General features: G+C 43.6%; 1 protein-coding gene across 1 annotated transcript in view; it reads right to left on the reverse strand.

The window, feature by feature from the left end:
* FANCI (FA complementation group I) overlaps positions 1 to 22,143 on the reverse strand; it is a 103,276-nt gene that overhangs the window by 1,033 nt on the left and 80,100 nt on the right. Inside the window, 19 exon segments of the mRNA XM_043554697.1 lie at positions 437 to 454; positions 456 to 551; positions 823 to 918; positions 2,298 to 2,372; positions 6,016 to 6,075; positions 6,157 to 6,210; positions 8,035 to 8,222; positions 8,518 to 8,611; positions 8,785 to 8,853; positions 8,952 to 9,079; positions 9,868 to 9,919; positions 12,416 to 12,532; positions 13,627 to 13,703; positions 14,072 to 14,238; positions 17,304 to 17,483; positions 18,086 to 18,250; positions 18,754 to 18,875; positions 19,497 to 19,670; positions 20,656 to 20,757. Coding sequence (XP_043410632.1) covers positions 437 to 454; positions 456 to 551; positions 823 to 918; positions 2,298 to 2,372; positions 6,016 to 6,075; positions 6,157 to 6,210; positions 8,035 to 8,222; positions 8,518 to 8,611; positions 8,785 to 8,853; positions 8,952 to 9,079; positions 9,868 to 9,919; positions 12,416 to 12,532; positions 13,627 to 13,703; positions 14,072 to 14,238; positions 17,304 to 17,483; positions 18,086 to 18,250; positions 18,754 to 18,875; positions 19,497 to 19,670; positions 20,656 to 20,757 — 2,034 coding nt within the window.

Consider the following 22,143-nt stretch of genomic DNA (forward strand, 5'->3'; position numbering starts at 1 on the left):
TGAAACTTGTAGGAGCTCACGGGGCTTGGGGGCGCTGCTGCAACTGGAAGAGCTAACGGGCCAGAGGAGGCTGAGACGTGGGGGTGGGCCGCAGGAAGCCTGACCTGAACTCCTCACGGCGAGGCCCTCATGACGAGGGCCCAGGGAGAGGAAGTAGTCATTTTCCAATGGTTCAAGAGGTCACAGGAGACCCCATGGTGAGAACTTGTGTCACCACCCCCTTTCTAGAAAGGTCTACCCCAAAATGTGCACAAAACTGGGTAACTTCATATGGTGCCAAACTCCTAGCCCTTCTCTGACAGCCCTTAGTTTCGGCTTCGAATGACCCCCTCCGCCCCCTCTCTCTGGCCCCCTCCCCTCAGCCATGCTGCTCCCATCCCAGCCAGTCAGAAGGGTGGCCGGGCTTGCTGCGCTCCAGTCAGGAGCAGGCACTGACCTCGTCGTCGTCGTCGTCCTCCATCCTCCCCCTCCCGAAGAACCATATCCAGGATGTTTCCTTTGATCTTGAAGTCTCGTGAGGTGCTGAGCTTCATGTGCTGCATCAGGTTCACCTGCAACAGGTTTTCCTACCTATATGACAGGTCCCGCCAGGGCCACCCGGAGGTGCTGCTGCTGTGCCTCCAACAAACCCTTCGGTGCCGACTTAAAGCAAGCATGCGCCCACCTGACCTGCTTTTCTATCAGTCCCCAATGTGAGGTTTGCATTCAGGCCATCAGATCACAGAGCAAAGGGCTGTGGTTTCCCCACACTGTGCCGCTTCTGTGTGCTAGGCCCCCCGGCAGGGTAAATGGAAACACTGGAAGATAATGGAGTATGTTTACCTTGGACTTCTTTGAAAGGTGGATGAGGAATTTTTCATACTGTTCGATGGCAAAGATGAGGTTAGGGATCGGCTTGGTTTCCCGAAGAACTCGGGCCTACAGGGCAAAGAAGACGAGACCTAAATTTCAGATTCAAGGGCTTTCAGAGTTGTCCTCTGAAACAGTCCGCAGAGCTGCTCTTGGCTTTGCAGGAGAAAGCTAGATCTGCCCTCCAGTCAAATGCAGGATTCCTCATATTCCAGTAATCTAAGATTTCTGCCAGTTCAATCTCCTCGAAGGACCTGGACGCGGATAAAGACAGCAGCAAATCTCTCCATTTACAATTCCTCGGTATCTGTTTTACAGACCGGCTGGAAGAAGGACCATTTGCAGAAATCTGGTTGCTTCCCTGACTTAACACAGTGAGCCCACCAGTGCCTTTCTAGTTTTCACCATTGGGATCAGATTTCTCCCAGTCTGACTTGTAATCTGTGGGTCCTCCCAAATGTACACACATCGATGTGTTCTGTACTTTTTTTTTTTTATAAAGCCCACAAGGGAGAACATTGTTACTGTTTTTTTATCACATTATCTTGGAGATAGCTCTACATCTGAACATTTCTATATCTGAACATTTAGATTTGTATTTTCTCATGCCTAAGTCATATCCTACGGTATAAATAGACCATAAGCCTTTTAGCCAGTCCACTTAGTGTATATCTTCCGTCTTAGTTTTTCTAGTATCTCACTTTTGCAAATGACACTACTACGACTGTCCTGGACACAAGCCTTTACAGTTTCTACATCCTAAAAGTGGAACTGCTGTAAAGCACAGTGTGGAGATCTCCTGAAATACAGCACTTACTGCCAAACGGCCCCTGAGAGGCCACTAGTGTGCACCTGTTCCAGCAGTGTCCTGGAGAACCCTCCTCCTGTCCCCTGACACTGGCATGTCCTTTAGGGGGTATCTTCCACACACACATCAGCCCTTCCTAAAATAATTCCTTTCCAATGGGAATCCAAAGCCATTTCCATTTTTAAAGAAAGAGCTTGAGATTTTCTGGCGCTTTCTGAATAAAGTATGCAGTTTTTGGTGGAGGAAGATGTTCCACCTGAACATAAATCCTGTGAGCTGAGAAGCACACGTGCACCCACACATTTAGGTAGCAGCATTAATGAGCTCTAGTTCACACCTCTCACAACTTCCCCATTTATGTCGCACGGTTCAGTGTTTTTTATACTGAGAGTTGTGCAGTTGACACAATAGATCTTAAGACATTTTCACACACCCCCCCCAGAAAAACCCCATGCCTATTTCACAGCAGCCACCCCCCCACCCCAGACAACCACTAATCTGCTTTCTGTCTTCTCAGACCTGCCTATTCTGGGCCTGTCACATAAATGGAAGCCTCCAGTATGTGCGGTCTTTCTGTGACTGGCTTCTTTCTCAAGGCTCACAAGTGCTGCTGCGTCAGCCAGCAGTGTGGGCTGCTTACCATGGCTGTGGCAACAGCAGCGGTTTTCCCCTTTTTCTTCTCTCCTGTGTGTTTTAGGCTCTGACTCCTCTTGTTCTGAAGAAATAGAAACAAATTCTCTCATTCCTGAAGATTCTTCATGGGAGCTAGCAGGCCAGTGGTCATTTTCGAAGAAGGTGAGGATAGCAGAATATGGGGACTCTATAGGGGACCACGTCCGGGTGGAGATAACTGACAGCAGATGCTGGAAGATGGGGAGCATTCTGTGATGCTTTACGATCCTCAGATTTTTTTTTTTTTTTTTTTTTAATCGCTGGGAGGTTTACAATCTCCCTCTTAGAACTAGCACATGAAAGTGAGGGCAGGAATGACTGTTCTTGTACCAGACCCACCAAGGGACTGGAGAGGTACAAAGGATGGTTGAAACGGGGACTGTCACGATGGCAGCAGGAACAGGGATTTCCCAACTCGGCGGTTGGCTCAAAGGGTTTCCCATGAAGGAGAGGAAGCTGGAGAGGTTGCTCCCAGGGCCTCCAGCCTTCCCACTGAGAGGCAGACACCAGACATGTCCGTGTGCCACGTGGTTACGTGCTTCAGGAGGGTTCAGAGGTCATACGAACACTTTCCTGTGTTGTAAATAATTGCAAAAGGAACCAAAAAGTACAAGATGAGGCAGAAGACAGTCAAGACCTACGTCACATGTGAGGCACACAAAACACGGGAACCTTTACCTGAAGGGGCGTCGTGTGCCTTCTAGGAAGAAACACACAGGCCTCATGGGACAAGTAAGAGGTTTAAAAACGCAAAGCTGAAAATGGGGAGAATTGTACCACTAGAACCATGTGTGAGAGGCTGGAGTCTTAGTCCCATGGCATGTTCTGGAAATTAAGAAATGAGAGGGATTCCAGAGGGGCTGGTATAAAGGTCTATTTTTAGTCCTGGAAGGCAGGGTAGAGAGTGAAGCCCTTTTAAGAAAGTGGCAGGGAAACAGCCATAGATCAAACCCATGTGACCAAGTGGGAAGCAAGGGGTCTTTCTAGAGGTGGTACCCAAGATGGGATCCTGCCCATTCCTGCTGAGTTAGGAAGGACTGAAATTACAGCCAGAAGAGGCACCATGTAAAGGTACATGTTCTGAGCAGCAGGCATAAGGGTTTTGAATGACTGGTTTGCACTGCTTTCTTCTCACCGAGATCCAAGGCTGTGGGGAAAAGAGATGAGGATGTAAGAGAATAAACAGCTCTCTGAAAGACGTCGCAAATGCAATGCTGCTTTCTAGATAAGAGCTGGAATTAATGGAGCCATACACTTTTTGCCCAGGGTTGCTCATTAAATACATCTCACAGAGAAAAATGTCTGCCTGTGGATCAGCTGACTTGTCAGGCTTTAAGTCAAATACAGATGGGGGAAGGGGGAAAACACCCTGAGAACACACAAATTGGTTTTTGTGTGGGTGGGTGGGTGGGTGGGGGAAATGGGTCAGAAACATATGCAAAACCCTCCAATACTTTACATGACAACAAACATCAAGTGTGATTCTGGAGGAGGGATTGGCAAACTACAGCCCATAGGCCAAGACCAGACCACGGCTTGTTTCTGAAAATGAAGTCTCATTAGAACATAACCAACTGAGCCACCCAGGTGCCCCGAATGTGGGTAAGTGACCGGCTCCCGATTTTGGCTCAGTTTATAATCTCCTGGTTTGTGGGATCGAGCCCTGTGTGAGACTTCGCACTAAGCATGGAGCCTGCTTGGGCTTCTCTCCCTCCCTCCCTCCCTCCTTCTCTCTCTCTCAAAATAAATAAATAAATATTAAAACAACAACACCACCACCAAACCCCATGGTCACATTCATTTGTATACAGTCTATGGCTGCTCCTGTCTGTAAAGCCAGAGTCAGCTCTGACCGTGGTCTGCAAAACCTGAAACATTTACTACGTAGCCTTCTACAGAAGTTTGCTGGCTCTTGTTGTAGATTCAAACTATCTGGGTTCAAGTCTGCCTCTGAACTAGTTCTGTTCTTTGCATTTATCTCTAATCTATCTGGGGTTAACTAGTGACCACGGGTGTAGTGAGAATGAATGAGGCAAAGCGTGAGGAGAGTTCCACACTACATCAGGCCAGGCTGCAAGCCAGGGAAGGCTTCTCTGCATGTCTGCTGCTCCAATAAAACGAATATGGTCTTAGAGCACTGGTTCCCAAGCCGTCTTTGGACTGCCATTCTGACAGTTAACACTTGTTATTAAAAAAGCAGAAGATCTTGAATAGATTTTAAAACTACTACTGAACGTATTTAATTATTGTTGGACCTCTCAGCAACTTTAACATGCGAACAGGTACCACGATTCTCTAAGATAAGGAATATGTACAAGTACTTCTCACAGAATCCTTGTTTGTTTTGAGGACTCGGTCTATACCGCATACTTTGTGAGATGTGGCCTTACTGGAGATGGGGAACTCAGAACCTGAACTGAGGCACAGAGGGACACATCCTATATCTGGACAAGAGAGGTGTCTGACAAGCTAGCACCTATGTGAACAGTTTTGAGCAAGCATGCAGGCGAGGTCCGAGGAGACGGCCAGAAGAAACAGCTTGGTGAGAGCAGGTCATAAGCTGTGGCCAGACAGAAGACCTGACCCATAGCACGAGCCTGGCACAAAGGCAAGGGGACAGAGAACCTCAGTTATCAGCACACTATTCAGAACTTTTCTGGCCAAACGCAGATGACAGACTGCTCGGTCACTGATTCATTCACAAGGGAAGGGGAGGAAGCACCCCCGATACCCATAACGAAGCAGTTACCGATGCAAGATGTGCCTGTGCACAATGCAGAGGGAGAAAACAAGTAGGGCTTCACTATGAAAGCAGTCACAGTCCATTGCTTGAACTGACCCGTTAAGTGAACATCTGCTGGACTCCTTGAAGATCAGGAACTGCCCTGCAATACTTTGAACTTTAGTGACTAAGTGGCCTCCGGAGACACTGGGTCTTCAGTGCCCCTTTGGGACATTTGGCAATTTCTAGAGACATTTTTGGTTGTCACAACTGGGAGGCTGCTACTGGCATCTGGAAGGTGGAGGCCAGGGATGCTGCTCAATATCCCAGAATGCATGCAAGAGGCCCCACATCAAGGAATTATCCGGCTCAAGAGAGGCCAAAAATGCAGAGCCGGCCAATCCCTGGTGTAAGCCAACAGTTAACAGTGACTCAAGTATTATAAGAACCTGATGGTATCTGCTGCCAAATGACATTTAAAATGTCTCCAAATCTTGAAAGAGCCCATCACTTTAATTTAAAAAGAGAAGAAAGAAAGGGGTCTGAGCAAATGACAGGAACAGCCCATATGCCCTCTGCCTCCTTGAAAGGGCTGCTGTTCCCAAATACACTGCACTGATCTCAGCCCTTTATGTGCTCACTCACACACTAAAGGACGGCTGATGGCATGGATTTAGAATCACCTAGAAATGAACCAAGTCACAGCCCAAGCATGCATATTCCTTCCCTGCTCCAAATGCAAGCATATCACTTTCTCCAAATTAAGTAAGACTTTTTTTTCTTTGTATAAATGAAGACCTCAAGCCTTGGCTTGATCCCAAAGGGGCAGTCACCTTTGGCTTATGGTTAAGTAGGGAAGAAACTTCATATACACTTGGCTCACATGATCAAGCGGTCCCATGGGGACACAGGAAGTCCTTTCTTACTGGAAGATCTATTTTGGTACTGACTCGGAACCACTTACCTGAATGTAAGAAATGAAAGAATAGCACAGGGGAGTCAGATGAGAACCGGACAGTTTTACCTGAAGCAAAAGAGAAGAAAACCAATGTAACTGTAAGAATAAAATGCTTCCCCATTCCTAGGAAAGGAATTTGCAACTCACCAGCTTTTCCATATTTTTTGGAATTCCTCTGGAGCTCTGACACACCTGGAGATACTAACCAAAAATTTCCAGATTTAGTTTACATCCTCTAGCAATGTTCCCAGACACCTCCAGGTGACTCAGTGGGCTAAGGGAGTGGGGCTCACTGCTGACGAGATGGGAAAGAAAACAAGCTACCCTATTCACAGAGAAGCCTAGACACAAGCTCTCCTTTGTCTCCTCCTCAAGACTCCTGAGCCCCCCAGACAACAGGCAATGAAGGGTTTCTATTTCCGACTTGCTCAGCTTACTGCTTTAAAAATCCTTCAGGCTGGGGTGCCTGGGTGGCTCAGTTGGTTAAGCGGCCTTCACCTCAGGTCATGATCTCGCGGTCCGTGAGTTCGAGCCCCGCGTCGGGCTCTGTGCTGACAGCTCAGAGCCTGGAGCCTGTTTCAGATTCTGTGTCTCCCTCTCTCTGACCCTTCCCCGTTCATGCTCTGTCTCTCTCTGTCTCAAAAATAAATAAATGTTAAAAAAAAAATTTTTTTTTAAAATCCTTCAGGTTGATGGTCCCTACATCTAAAAAGCAATGACTTTGCTGTTTTTCCTTTAAAAAATGCCAACAGAGGTACCTGGGTGGCTCAGTTGGTTAAGTGTCTGACTTTGGCTCAGGTCATGATCTCACCGTTTGTGAGTTTGAGCCCCATGTTGGGCTCCATGCTGACAGCTCAGAGTCTTAATTGAAGCCTACTTCGGATTCTGTGTCTCCCTATCTCTCTGCCCCTTCTTCACTCACACTCTCTCTCTCCTTCAAAAATGAATACAAGCATTAAAAAAAATTTTTCTTTAAACTGCCAATAAAGGGGCAGCTGGGTGGCTCAGTCGGTTGAGGGACCAGACTGACTTCAGCTCGGGTCATGATCTCATGGTTCGTGGGTTTGACTCCCATATCGGACTCTGTGCTGTTAGCACGGAGCCTGCTTGGGATTCTCTGCACACACACACACACACCCCCCCCCCACCGCCGGCCCCTTCCCCGCCTGCACATGCACGCTCTCAAAAATAAACAAACGTTAAAAAAATGCCAACAGAGAGAAGAAGCTTTCAGCATTTCCACTACAGAAGTGTAGGAGCCACACCACATGGCCAGATCTGCACCTTCTCAGAGATGGCTGCACTGCTGTTTGGGGACACCACGTGGGGGTCTACCATCTTTCTTGGATTGTCTACACCTTTCTAAATATTTAATACGGATCACTGCTAGAATCAAAACTGAATCACTCAGTTCCTACCACCTTCCGAATGTTTGCTGAGGACCAAAATATTCCAAGTGCAAGAAAAGAGTTCTCTGTTAACAGATTAAGCATAAGGAGCATTAACTTACACTTAAGGCAGACTATGCCTTGCATTTAAAAAAATTACCTTTCTCCTACCCAAGTACCTGACCTGACCCAAGTACCCATAAAGCATTTAACACCTACTTGCTAATGGAAGGAGAGAAGGAATAAACACCTCTGTAGTGCCCAGACTGGTTTGAAATAGTGTAATTTGTGTGCAATAAGGAATCGGACTGAATTCTCTAGCTGTAGTTTAGATTAAGTCTTAGAAGGCATTCGAAGGGGCATAATTCTCAATTAGGGGTCACATACCTACATGCCAAAAAATAAGAGCCTCTAAAGAAGATTTAGAATTAATGTCATCAACTGTTTCTTCCTGGCCCATTATGGAGACACCTGCCACCTACTGACCAAACCAGAATCAAACCACGAGTTGCACGGAAATAAGCAAAAAGAGCTCTGTACAGAGGCCTCCACAGCAGTGAGCTGCTGCCCTGGCCTAGTCTTGGGCTGGCTGGGGCAGCACGGTGGGAGTGGCTCTGGTCACCTCTCTGATACTCACATATCTGACAAGTGCTGTGAGGATGGTGTACATTTTGCAAAGGTCCTTTAACAAGATGTCCACACAGCTGCCTGATGGCAGGGCTGTCTGCACCAGCTCGTGGAAAAATGTAAGCAGAGTTCCCAGCTGCATGATGATGGCTTTCTCGATAGGATGATTTGGTAGGGTTGCCTGAGAAGAGGCCTCTTCTAAAGGGAAATGAAATTGGCACATTCAGACCCACTGACCTTATTTTCCAGTTTAAGTGAAGGAAATTTAGAAATCAACTAACCACCATCAAACGGGAAGTCTGTAGGGACAACGAGCATGTAATTCATCATGCAGAGTGAATCAGTAGCCACACTACGGTCTACTTTTTCCATCATGCTGGAAATCCGGCTCAAACCAACAAACGAATCAAGCTGCCCTTTTACACAACAGTCAATCTGGATTTTGGTGGACTCTTTTCACGATTCTTGAAATGCCATCCTGAACGAATCTTACCTGATAACATTTCTTGGCTCACTTGTCCCTTAAGCTTGGTGATCAGCCAGTCCACTTCTTCTAGGACTTTCTCAGCCTGACTCAGAACAAGTAACTGTGAAAGCAAAGAATGTCCGATGTGGCTCACTGGTGGAACACAGCAACCACAGCCACCTGCAGGCGGGGTTACAGGCCTCAGGACACGAGCCACTACAATTTACTCTTCACATGGAATAAAATGGAAGGAACGATAAGACTATTTCCCATGGCTTGGGGATCCACACTTACACAAACAGTAGGAGCAGCTGTTCTCAAATTCACCATCGCAAAGTGATTTGTTTTCTCCATCTCTACATCCTGAGGAGGCAAACACAGGGGAGATACAATGGCAGTAAAGCTGTCCCCCAGTCGCGATCCCCACTCAGGGTGCCGTAAGCGAAGGCTCGCCACAGTACCTCGTCTATGTCTCCGAGATGCCCATGGATGTCCTGGGACAAGTCACGCAGTAGGATGACAGGACTCTTATACAAAACATGGAGGCTGAAGAGCAAATTCATCAAGCCCTTACAAAACGAGGCATCCTCTAAGAGTGGGAAGGAGAGAAAATTAATAATTATAACCCAGTCTTTAGGGGATGGCGTGCCTACCCAGAAACGTGGCTTGCCATGTATGATACCGCAGTGCTGCGCACAGTCCATCCAGGGCAGCTCTCCCACCAAGGCACACTTGTCCATGGGCCCAAAGAAGGGAGAGGTTTCCTATCATTAGGCAGTCACTATCGCTGTATAACTAGTACCCGGATCAAGAAACAGAATGTTTCCAGCACCCCAGAAACTCCCCTCCTACCTCACTTGCCCCAGCAAGGAACTGGCTGTCCTGATTTCTACCATCACATCTAGTTTTGTCCAATTTTGAACTTTATGTAAATGGAACCAAGCAGTAAGTACTCTTTAAGTACTCTGGTTTCTTCTGTTCACCATCATGTTTGAGCAATTCCTGCACGTTATGTGTTGGTAGTTTGTGTGCGTGCACACGGCCATTCCTTTATCCACTCCACTGCTGACAGACAAGTGGGTTTGTTTCCGCCTATTACAATAGCACTGCTGTGAGGATCCAGGAGTGGGACTGCTGGACCGTAATCAGATACTGCCCAACAGCTTCCCAAGCGGCTACGTCAAACGCAGACCTCCACCAGCGGCGGATGAGAGGGCTGACTGTGCCGCATTCTTACCAGTACTCGGTACTGTGGACCCATCTCAGTTTGGTTACTCTGGTGACTGTGTAATGAGTACCTTTCCTTTTTAAAATGCAATATATTTGGTAAAGATGATTTTATATAAAGCCTAAAAGGAAACAAGAAAGGAAACTTACCCTGGCTGTTTTCCTTGCAAATCTTGGATGTCCAGGATAACATCTGCACAAACTAGAGATTATTCAGATATTAAAGAAACATGCCAACAGACAAAACAGACCTAGGTGCTGTCAGACTGGAGGAGTCTAGACCTTTCCAAATCTCATCAGCTGCCAAAACATGTGCCTGGATCTAAAGTGATAATCTACGAAGAACAGCATAAAAATAAGTCTAAAATTATTATAAGAATTAGTGATTCTTCTCTCATAATATAATAAACATATGACTTAATTCTCAGTCTGTGCTCTCATTAAGGACCAAAGGTCCTGAGGTCTGGACTCTTGCCCCCCTGAGCTTCCTCTACCCCTACCACCATGGTCGAGGACTAATGCACCCTTTTTCCCCCTTCCCAAAGGCCTCAATTCTTTCCACACTTGAGACATCTTTAAGAATATCAGTCTAATGGAGAGATGCGGGAGAATAAGATCCTGGCCATAAAGACAGCAGAATTAGCTTCTGGGAGCCAAGAGGCCAAAGGAGGTCAGAAGGCAGTAGGGGAAAGAAAGGAAGAAGAGGCAAACAACCAGATGCAGTTTTCTTAGATAAGTAGAGGAGGCTTAAGGTCTTGGGATAGCAGGGTCCTGAGATGCCAGACACAAACTCAAGCTTGCCTGCTGCTCTGGCAGTTCCCTGAATAGGTTTTCAGCCACAAAGGCACCGGCATTCAGTATACTCAAGTGCAAAATGACCAGGAAAAACTCAAAACTCAAATTTTGATCTGTTGAGGTAAAAATAAATTGATGCTAATTCTGAAAGATCTCTGTGAACGGGTATAAAAAGGTCTCCAGAACACTGCGGGAAATGTAATAAGATGGATGCAGAACAAGCTTTTGTGTGAAGACAGACAGGGCTGAGAATAAAAATCTATATTCATATTTGCTTCCACAGGAATAAAGCAACTCTTGAAGGATACTTCAGAAACTAAAAAACATTACTTATTTGGGGAAAAGAACAGAACAGGTGGAGGAGGACAGGAGGGAGACCGTTCATTGTGTCTTCTTATAATTTCCAGTTTTCAAATCATAGGACTTTATTACCCACTCAAATTTAAAAATATTTAAAAATTTTTTTTTTTTTTAACGTTTTATTTATTTTTGAGACAGAGAGAGACAGAGCATGAACGGGGGAGGGGCAGAGAGAGAGGGAGACACAGAATCGGAAGCAGGCTCCAGGCTCTGAGCCATCAGCCCAGAGCCCGACGCGGGGCTCGAACTCACGGACCGCGAGATCGTGACCTGGCTGAAGTCGGACGCTCAACCGACTGCGCCACCCAGGCGCCCCATAAAATATTTAGAGATTATCTGAAATGATGGGGGTGGGTGGGTGATGATTTTTGAATTAAAGCATTTTTCTATATACATGGGCCTTTCCAAATCCAATTATTTCCTGCAAATGTCCCCCCTGCCCCACTCCCTGACACTTTCTCTCCTGGTGCTCTGTTCGCTGCAGCAGCATCAGACAGTGAAGGGGGTGAGTGGCCTGGCAGCAGGACGATGTGAGGAGCTAGAAAGAGGGACTCGGTACCAGCTAGGAGCTGGACTCGGTACCAGCCAACCTTGCTGAAAAGTCAAGTGCACCATGTGAGCCACCTTCATAATTAGTATGCTTTTATCTTAGAAAAGAGGGAACACCAAGAGCAAGTAAAAACAAGCGAAAAATGTTGAAGTCACCAAAGATAAACAAGGTTTTTTGTTTTTTTTTTTTTATAGTGCTTACTGCTGACAAGGGTCAAGGGCAATGGCCAAAAAAAAAAAGCAGTATGTTCTTGCCCTATATGGCTGCATATAATTATGTTATGGAAGACACAATATGTAGGAAAGGGAACATTTTCCAGATCTTATACTGACTCAGGAGCATAATTAAATATATTATCTTATATTATTTAAAAATAAGATTTAAAGAGGACATTTAGAGGTTCCTGGATGGCTCAGTCAGTTAAGTGTCCGACTATTGATTTTGGCTCAGGTCATGATCTCATGGTCATGGGACTGAGCCTCAGGTTGGGCTCCATGCTGAGTGTGGAGCCTGCTTGGCCTCTCTCCCTCTCTCTCTGCCCCTTCCCCTCTCACAAGTGCTCTTTTAAAATAATTAATTAAAAAAAGAGGACATGTAGATATATACAATACAGTTGATCGTCGAACAGTGCAGGGGTTAGGGGCACTGACCCCCTGCATAGTCAAAAATCCACGTAGAGCTCCTGACTTCCCAGAAATGTAACTATGAATAGCCGACTGTTGACCAGAAACCTATGTGTTACATCAACGGTCTATTATCGTTTATTTTGTACATTATATGTATTATACACTATACTTTTACAATAAAGCTAGAGCAAAGAAAAGCTTATTAAGGAGATCACCAGGAGAAAATGATACATTTATAGTACTGCACTGCACTTATGAACTGTACTTTGAATCCACATAGTTCAAACCTGTGCTATTCAAGGGTCAACTGTACTCCCTGCCTCTGAGGGATGCATGCTGGGTGGGACTAAGCAGCACTTCTCTCTACCTGAGGGGAGGATGGCTCCAGCAGCTTGGACAAGTTGGAGAGAACAGTGACCAGCAGGAGGGCTTCTTTGCCATTAAAGTCTTCCTCTTGGCTGCTAAGTAAATTCAACAAGGACCTCTGGGAAAGGAAAGCACATGTGGAAAAATCAGCAGATATATTCCTATCATGAAGAGCCCTCCAGCCAGAGATTCCTAAGGCTGGGGAAGAAAGGATTCAATGCTACCAAAAGTCCAAGAGGACAAAATCTGAAAATAGGCCTGGATCAAACAGGTAGTTTTCTGCCCCGTTACGGACCACAAATCTGAGGGTTCCCTTGAAAACTATGAACTCCTTCTCCTCTAACACCCTGCCTAGGAATGAACAGTGCACCCAACTTTGGGTGGTTCATAACTTCCAGAGGCCCATCCACCGACCTCACGTTTAGACCATGGCCCAAGCCCAGCATTCCACACACCTTCCTTGTTTCCTCTGCCCTGTTCCTCTCTCACCACCCGAAATACTCTCCGTTTTGTCTTCTTTCCTCGCTCAGTGTAAACTCCCCAAGGAGTTTTGTTTCTTTTGTTTTCCTGCTATATTCCCAGCACCTGAAACAGTCCCTGGCACAGAGTAGGAACTTTAATACTGTGGTTAGAAATTAAGGCTTCAAAGGATGCCTGGGTGGCTCAGCTGGTTAAGCGCCAGACTTTGGCTCAGGTCATGATCTTGCGGTTCATGGGTTCGAGCCCCGCGTCAGGCTCTGTGCTGACAGCTGAGCCTGGAGCCTGCTTCAGATTCTGTCTCTCTCTCTCTCTCTCTCTCTGTCCCTCCCCCACTCTGTCTCTCTCTCTCCCCCAAAAATAAAATTAAAAAAAACAAACAACTAAGGCTTCAATGTGTGACAAAATCAACCTATACATGGACACGAATCAAAGACGTAACTTCTCTACCTTAATAGTCAATCTCTTCATGTCAATTCTAACAGTGATTCTTGGAGGCAACAAATGCTATAGGCTGGGGTGGCTTAACACCTGTCCTCCCCAGAATCCTCTTAAATGCATGACCTTCCACTGAGTAGAGCTATGTCCTGTTGCCTGGATGGTAACCCAGAAGAAATCGTGCCCTCCTTGCTCACTGCCCGCTCCACCCACAGGTGGCCCAGCTAACAGTCCCCCTGCAGGAGCCCCCCTGCAGGAGCCCTCAGGCAAGCAGGGCAGCCTGCCAAGGCTTCTCACCTGAAACTGCCGGATCTGGAACGCTGCTCTGTGAGTGACACTGCCTTCCACCTCCTCTCCCTCCTCACCTGTGGCATCTAGGAAAGGAAAAGATCGCTATCTTCTCTGAAATGGACTTACTATTACACTTTTTTGGCCTTTTGATATGAAGTTAAATTTTTAGAAAGCCAAAAAAAAAAAAAAAAAAAAAAGTCTAGGGGCAGATTTAAATATATTCCTAACATTCTGCCATTTGTTAATACTATCTTTCAATTTCCAGTCACTATTTGTGGTTACGTGTTAAAATCCAGTAAATGCCAATTCTGAATCCACTAGATGTCACTCCTTAGCCACATTAGGACTGCTCTCAGGTGTCCTCTGGTAGGTTAACAAATAGAATCACAAGAGGTTTGGTTAAGAAAGAGAAACCTAGATCAAGCCAATTTATCAAAATTGAAATGCCCACCTAGAGCCCTGAGAAAGTGCTGAATCTTGGGCTGAAAGAACTGCTGCACGGCACTGAATATCTTCTGTAAGCCCTCCAAGCACAGCAGGGAGATGCTCTTGCCTTTCTCTTTCTTTCCCGAATCTTCCACTGAAGTAGGAATGGAAGTGTATCTCCAAATTAAGACCCTGAAAATAGGAAAAGTGATTAGTGTCAGGTTCACCAAGGTAAATTTATATACTGTAAAATTCACATCCTATACATGTACAGTTCAATGCATTTTAACAAACTTCTATTGGTGTGCATCTATCCCCACAATCAAGACATTTTCGTCATCCCAAAAGTTCCCCTAGGCTCCTCTGTAAGCCAGTTCTCTCCTCCTGATTTTCCAAGCACTCACTGATCTGATTCCTTATCCCTATGGTTTCACTATTTACAAAATAACATATAAAAACGGTAGCACTCATATGTAGCTTTCTGAGTCTAGCTCTCTTAAATTTTTTTTAAAAATGTTTTTATTTATTTTTGAGACAGAGAGAGAGACAGAGCATGAGTGGGTTAGGGGCAGAGAGAAAGGGAGACACAGAATCAGAAGCAGGCTCCAGGCTCTGAGCTGTCAGCACAGAGCCTGATGCGGGGCTCGAACTCATGGACTGTGAGATCATGACCTGAGCTGAAGTCGGACGCTCAACCGACGGAGCCACCCAGGCACCCCTTGAGTCTAGCTCTCTTAATGTAACATATACTTCCCTCGATTCACCTATGTTGCTGTTTAGTTTGGAATTTGGAATTTTTTATGTAGACAATTATAATGTCCTTGTACACACAGTTATTTCTTCCTTCCCAATCTGGATGCCTTTTATTTCTTTTTCCTGCCTTACTGCACTGGCTAGATGCTGAACAGCAGCAGTGAGAGCACCGGGCAGGGGCGGGGGACATTCAGTCCTTAATCATTAAGTATGGTATTGACTGTAAGTATTGTGGATTCCCTTTATCAGATTAATAAAGTTCTCTTTTATTCCTAGTTTGCTGAGAGATTTTATCACAAATTTGTTTAATTTTCTGCATGTATTGAGATGACTATACAGTGTTTTCCTTTAGTCTGTTGATATGAACTGTATTGACTGATACACAACTTTTTTTTAATAAAGTTTATTCATTTATTTTGAGAGAGCAGGTACAAGTCGGGGAGGCAAAGAGGGAAAGAGAATCCCAAGCAGGCTCTGTTATCAGGGCACAGTGTTTGGGGCTCAAACCCACAAACTGTGAGATCATGACCTGAGCTAAAATCAAGAGCCAGATATTTAACCTACTGAACCATCCAGGGGCCCCCTGATTTACACATTTTGAGCCAACTTTGCATTCCTGAGAAAAATTCCACTTAATTACATCATGTTCGTTACAAATTGTTAGGTTTAACTTGCTGATATTTTTTACATCTACATTCAAATGGGAAATTGGTCAGTAATTTTCTTACCATGTCTGAGTTTGGCATTAGGTAATGCTGGCCTCATAAAATGAATCAGGACATATTTATTCTCTCCTATTTTCTGGAAGAGTTTGCATAAATTGTTATTATTTCTCTCTTAAATGTTTGGTAGAATTCACCAGTAAGGACATCTAGTTATGGAGTTCTCTTTGAGGGAAAATTGTGAACCACAAATTCAGTTTCTTTTTCTTTTAAAGATTTTATTTTTAAATTACCTCCATCCTTAACATGGGGCTCAAACTCACAACCCCAAGATCAAGACTCCCATGCTCTTCTGACTAAGCCAGTCAGATACCCCTCAATTTCTTTTTTTGGATAAAGCTTATTTATTTATTTATTTATTTTGAGAGAGAGAGAGAGAGAGAGAGAGAGAGAGAGAGAGAGAGAGAGAGAAAGGGAGGCAGAGAGGGAGAGAGAAAGAGAATATTCCAGGCATGCTCCACGCTGTCAGCTTGAACTCCCCAACCATGAACGAGATCATGACGTGAGCCAAAATCAAGAGTCAGACGCTTTATCAACTGAGCCACCCAGGTGCCCCCTCAATTTCTTTCATAGTCACAGGATTATTCAAGTTATCTATTTCTTCCTGATTTCAAAAGATTTGTCCATTTCATTTATGTAATCCAGTTTACTGGCATAAAGTTGTTAGCCTTCTACCATTATCAATGTTTACTGTCTGTAGAGTCAGCAGTGATCATCTCCTGTTCCTCATATCTGGTATTTGTGATTTGGGTCTTCTCTGTTTTCCTCACCAGTCTGGCTAAGATTTATTGCATTTACTGACCTCAAAGATTCAGCTTCAGGCTTCATTCCTTCTCATTCCTTCTATGATTTGTTCCTGTTTTCAATGGTTCTACTTTGTCTTTATTACTTCCTTCTTACTTCCACTTTAATCTGTTTTTCTTTTTTTATTTTCTTAACATGGGAGCTTAGAGATGTGCTATTTTTTTCCTAACGTAACCACTGACGGTTACAAATTTCTACCTAAAACCGCATTAGCTGGATCATACAAATTATGAAATGTAGTGTGTTCATTTTCATTCTGTTCAAGACATTTTCTGATTTTTCACTTCCTCCTCCTTGAGTATGGATTATTCAGAAATGCATTTCATTTCTGAATATACAAGGATAATCCAGCCATTTAAAAAACATATTAAAAAAATTAAAAATATTTGTTACCACTTCCTTGTTTAATTCTATTGTGCTCAGAGAACATACAGAGTTCTATTTTAAAAATTTGTTCAGTTTATTTTATGGCCCAAAATATGGTCCATTTGATAAATATACCATGTGCACATGAAAAGAATGTACATTTTGAAGCTGTTAAGTATTATATAAATACCCATTAAGTCAAGCTGGATGATCATGTGGCTTAAGTCTTCTATGACCTTCCTGATTTTCTAAATACCAATTCTCTAATGATTTCTAAGAGGGGATGAATTACTTATTTCTCCTTCAGTTCTATTGGTTTTTGCTTAAAGAATTTTAGTGTTTTGTTGTTAGCTACATGTACATTAAAGCCGTAATGCCTACTTGATGAACTACTTAGTCATTACAACATCCCTCTTTATTCCTAGTATTAGAAGAACATTTTCTATGTAACTAACATTCCACATTAAAGCAAGACTAGGAAAAAAGACTTAGTGACTGCACTTTCACTCTTAGGCTGCACCCAACTTCAAACCGCCTTCATCCCCACCCCGTTTCCTCTCTCGGAGATTCCACAGCAAATAGAACAGGTTTCTGAGGGTGACAGTGACTTACCGAGTTATATCACAGAGGTTCTGAAAGATCTTTTCTGGGTTTTGGCCATCGGGGCCACTCACATGCCCTGTTTCCTTTAGCTGCTGTACCTTCTGCAGAGCCACACTCACTGCGTAGCGCATAAACTCATTGTTGGACCTTAGAACCGACAGGCTCTCTTCGTGGCTTTGGGCACTGTCCCTAGAGAGAGAGAGAGAGAGAGAGAGAAACAGATTTCCCTACTGCTGTTGGGATCTGGAATTAGGTTTTGTAGGGACTATTCAGAAAAGCAGGACCTAGCAAGTTCTTACTTACAGACCCCAGGCACCCCAGGCCACAGTCACTGACACAGCACCTTTTACAACCTTCATTCTCAGTGTTCCCTCATTTTCTCTCCTCCCTCCCCCAATCGCTTCACTTTGATAAAATTAAAATGTCAGTCTTAGTTTCCTTTGTTGTTGTTGTTTTTTCAATTCAGGTTCTTCTTTTTTCCCTTTTTATCTGTTATACTATTCAAGGTACTTCGGCAGATTTCCCTACAATACCTTACTGCAACCTATCCCTATCTTTTTGTTAAGTAGTCCATTGTTTGAGTTTTCCTTAAATAATTCAAGGTATTCTTTCAAGTGTCTACCTACATTATCCAGCTTTCATTTCAAGAAACTTACGAAAAGCTCCTGACTTACTTCTTACTGTATATACATTAAGAACTGTGAATCCACACTAGATAATACTAGTGAATCTAGGTAACTGTTACTATCTTCACTACACAGACATCTTTAAGCACTCTATTACCACCTTACCTGAAAAGAGCAGTGAGAAGATCAGACACAAATTTCATGGACAAAAAACTATCATTCGTTTTGTTGGCCACTTTAGTTTTGCCTTTAGCAGCCTTTTCGTTAAGGATGTCAGAGAGTTTCTTGTAACACATAAATAAGCTCAGAACCTCCTCAAACTTATTCTTACTGCATAAAAGGAAAAAGAGACCACTAAGGATAAGCATCAGAGTATTGTAGTTTACTTTCACACCCAATAATAAGGAAACCCCAATGTTTCTTTAGGTGTTCTAGATGTTCTATTTTAGACACATTATAAATGAATGAACTTGCATTAACTCCCAGATCACTCTAATCCAGCTGTGTTTTTTTCTCTCTTATTTATGCCAGTCAATGCAGAGCATGAAAGTCCAGTACTACCAAACCATCAAAATTGCTCTACTGAAATTAGAACTTGAGTTCAGGGTCTGGAAATTTTGGCTAAATGGAAGCCTGCTAGAGGGACAACAATCCCCAGCCCCTGTGGCATATGTTTTGGTTCTCTGTCTCAGGCTAGATGTTCACAAAAGACAGTGTCATGGCCTTTGGTCTGTTAGTACCTACCATGCTGCTAGAGTTAAAAAAACAAAACAAAACCATAAAATGGAGGCTTCATCAAATTGCAAGGAGAGTTATATGTGGCAGTACCTTACCTAAAATTACTTATGGAGAAGTTATATTCTATTAGAACCTCACAAACTCCCATCACAAGAGAAGCACAGATATTATTTTTGATGCCAACACAAGTGCTCTGAGAAAAATCTGCTGATTTATCCTAAAAGACAAAAGATAAAAATTAATAAGCTATCAGGGCACCTGACTGGCTCAGTCAGTGGAGCATGCAACCCTTGATCTCAGGGTTGGGAGTTTGAGCCCTATGCTTGGTGTAGAGATTACTTAAAAATAAAATCTTAAAAAACAGGGATGCCTGGGTGGCTCAGTCGGTAAAGCGTCCAACTTCGGCTCAGGTCATGATCTCACGATTTGTGAGTTCAAGCCGTGTGTCAGGCTCTGTGCTGACAGCTCAAAGCCTGGAGCCTGCGTCGGGTTCTGTGTCTCCCCCTCCCTCTGCCCCTCCCATGCTCATGCTCTGAATAATAAATAAATGCTAAAAAAAATTTTTTTTAATAAATAAATAAAATTTTAAAGAAAAGTCAATAAGCGGGGTGTCTGGGTGGCTCAGTTGGTTAACCGTCCAACTCTTGATTTCAGCTCAGGTCATGATCTCATAGTTTGTGGGATTGAGCCCTGAGTCAGGCTGTGCGTGGAGCCTGCTTGGGATTCTCTCTCTCCCTCTGCTTCTCCCCTGCTTGCATGCACTCTCTCAAACTTAAAAAAATTAATAAGCTATTAAAACAGCCTCCATCGTTCAATAGAGCTGAGACTTAGCAATTACCAGTTCAAAGTCCTCTAGCTCACTCTTAATCATTCTGCTAGTAATAGATTCCAATAGGTCCTCCAGGTCTTGATAGACCCCCTCTTCCTCCTCCTCCTCTTTTTCCTGCTGTTGGGGCATCACTTTGCTCTTACACCAGGCCAAACAGTGTTGGACACAACATAACAGATAATCCTGTAGAAGAAAATAGTAAACATTCTTGAGTGTTTAACTGAAGGAGGCTGTTGATAATCAACATATAATTCTAACCTATAAGGCTAAAGTAAGTTATTTTAGCCTATAAGACTAAAGTAAGTTATGAATAACTCACTTAAGTCAACCTGAATTAAAACTGGAAAAAGTTAACTGAAAACAAAGGTATTCTTGCATTCTTTCCTGACCTTTTCCCAAAACTGGCTTTGCAAGTAGTGGGCACCTCAGAATGCAACATCAGAATGTGCTACTTCTGATCTAGTGGAAACACCATGAAGCCTGGATGTGAAGTTAAATCCTCTCTGGCTACTGAGTCCCAGAGGCTGTTCTGAAGACAGGAAAGGAATCGTTGGGAGACCAACCGAGCATCTCCACCTCATGGCACAAAAGGCCCATTTATGGAGGCAGGATCTGACAAATGAAAGACCACCTCCTTCCCCATCATGGGCTTTAAGTTGCTTGGTGTGGTGGAGCTTCAGTTTTTATTTTCTCTTTTTCCTGTCTTTCTGAGGCTGGATAGTAAGAATAGAAAAACAACCTGTCCTAGTTCCCCTGAGGGTTCAAGAGTGCCAATTCTAGCTCTGCCTAAATCATATACTCCCTCCAGACTAATGAAGCAGGTCTCCTGGGTTCATCTGCTACCGAGTGACCTCCTTTCCCCATTCCACAGTATATTTGTATATTATATAGTCAAAGAGGCACAAATGGGAGATGAAATGCTTCCTGGGGGAGGTGATGGATACCTTGATTTTGTAAAATGTGAACATGGAGATATCTTACCAATAGATCCAAGGTTTATGATGGGTAAGAAAAGATAAGGAGGGAAGATTTAAGAGTAAAATTTCATTGGGAGTACCAGAAGAGTGCTTTCAGGAAAGGTATCTTCCTGAAGACGGATTCTTTCAACAGGGTTGATGCTTTTACTTAACAATAAAAATAATGGTTATAGGAAGAATAAAAGTCTCACCAGTGGTTCTTGTAGACAGATTCGATCTCCTTGGGTTAAAATACAAGCTTCCAATTTCAGAGGTGGCAGCACATCAGGTTTTGGCTCATAGTACTGTTTTAACTATGTGTGGTAAGGAAAAAAACACACCAGGGCTCATGAATGCTTTTTCACTTCTTTAACTGGTCCAAGTAATGGCACCTTTAATGTTTAACACCATCTAAGACCTATTTCCCAAGTGTCCAAAGAACAATGCAGCAAAATATGTGTTGCTTTGCCTCAACTCATCCTTTACCCTTGCTTTAGGCATCATGTTGAGATCTTTCCTACTCCATTTCCACTAACTTTCTCACAGAACATCGTGCTCTCTCACGTCAATTCCTAAACCTACAAACCTACAACCTAAAGCAATCAGCATTTCCAATATAGTTTGATAGTTAAGAATATATAAATAAGCTCTAGAGTCAGAATAGCTGAGTCCAGGTCCCAGTTAAGACTCATGTGTTAATACTTTTGGTAAAGGCATCCATACCTTCATTCCTCATCTGTGATGAAATATTATTACTATAAACATATGAGGCTGTGTAAGAATTAAACATGCCAATACATGTAAAGTGCTAAAAACACTACTTAGCACACAATAGAGATGAAGAAATGTTAGCTATTATTTCTCTCCTTTTCAGAGTCTGCACAATTTTACTGGTACACATCCTAACTGGAGTTGGGAAGCAGTGTTCCATACCTTCAATCAATTTTCTATGCTTGTTAAGTATATGAATGTTGATGGGCTGATTATAACAGTTTGAAAAGATACACTATAGTTAATAGGATATAAATTTTCCATTGGATCAGGCTTGAGGCCCAACGGAAACCTTTAGATAAATAGTATAAGGACCTTCCAATAATTTCTACACATCCGAGATCTTAACTTTAAATGGAGCTTCTTCAGTATTATAACAAAAGTAAAGACATACAAAAGTAGGGGGGATGGGGGAAAAAAAGAGAACTTTCTTTTTAGCCGAGTGGTGGACATGAAAAAACTGCTACCTCCAACCTGGAGTGGTTCTTTTTCTTTTTTTTCTTTTCTTTCTTCTTTTCTTTTCTTTCTCTCTTTCTCCCTTCCTTCCTTTCTTTCCTTCCTTTCTCTTTTAAAGTTTATTTATTTCTTTTGAGAGAGTGGGCGAGCATGCACATACATGGGAGAAGGGCAGACAGAGAGGGAGAGTGAGAATTCAAGCAGGCTCTGCGTCATTAGCAAAGAGCTCAACATGGGATTTGATCCCACGAACCGCAAGACAACAACCTGAGCCAAAATTAAGAGTCATTGGGACACTCAAGCCCCCAGGCACCCGAGCTGCTTCTTTCTTTGGTCCCTCCCTGCCCTCTGAGTATGGGGGCCAGTTTCAGATCATACCTGGGAAGCTTCGAGAGAGTTACAAACCAAGAAACTCTCAATATATAAAAAAGATTCAAATACCATATAATAAAATATTACTTTGCTATAAAAGG

Source organism: Prionailurus bengalensis, chromosome B3, assembly GCF_016509475.1.
Source record: "Prionailurus bengalensis isolate Pbe53 chromosome B3, Fcat_Pben_1.1_paternal_pri, whole genome shotgun sequence".
Taxonomy (NCBI): Eukaryota; Metazoa; Chordata; class Mammalia; order Carnivora; family Felidae; genus Prionailurus; species Prionailurus bengalensis.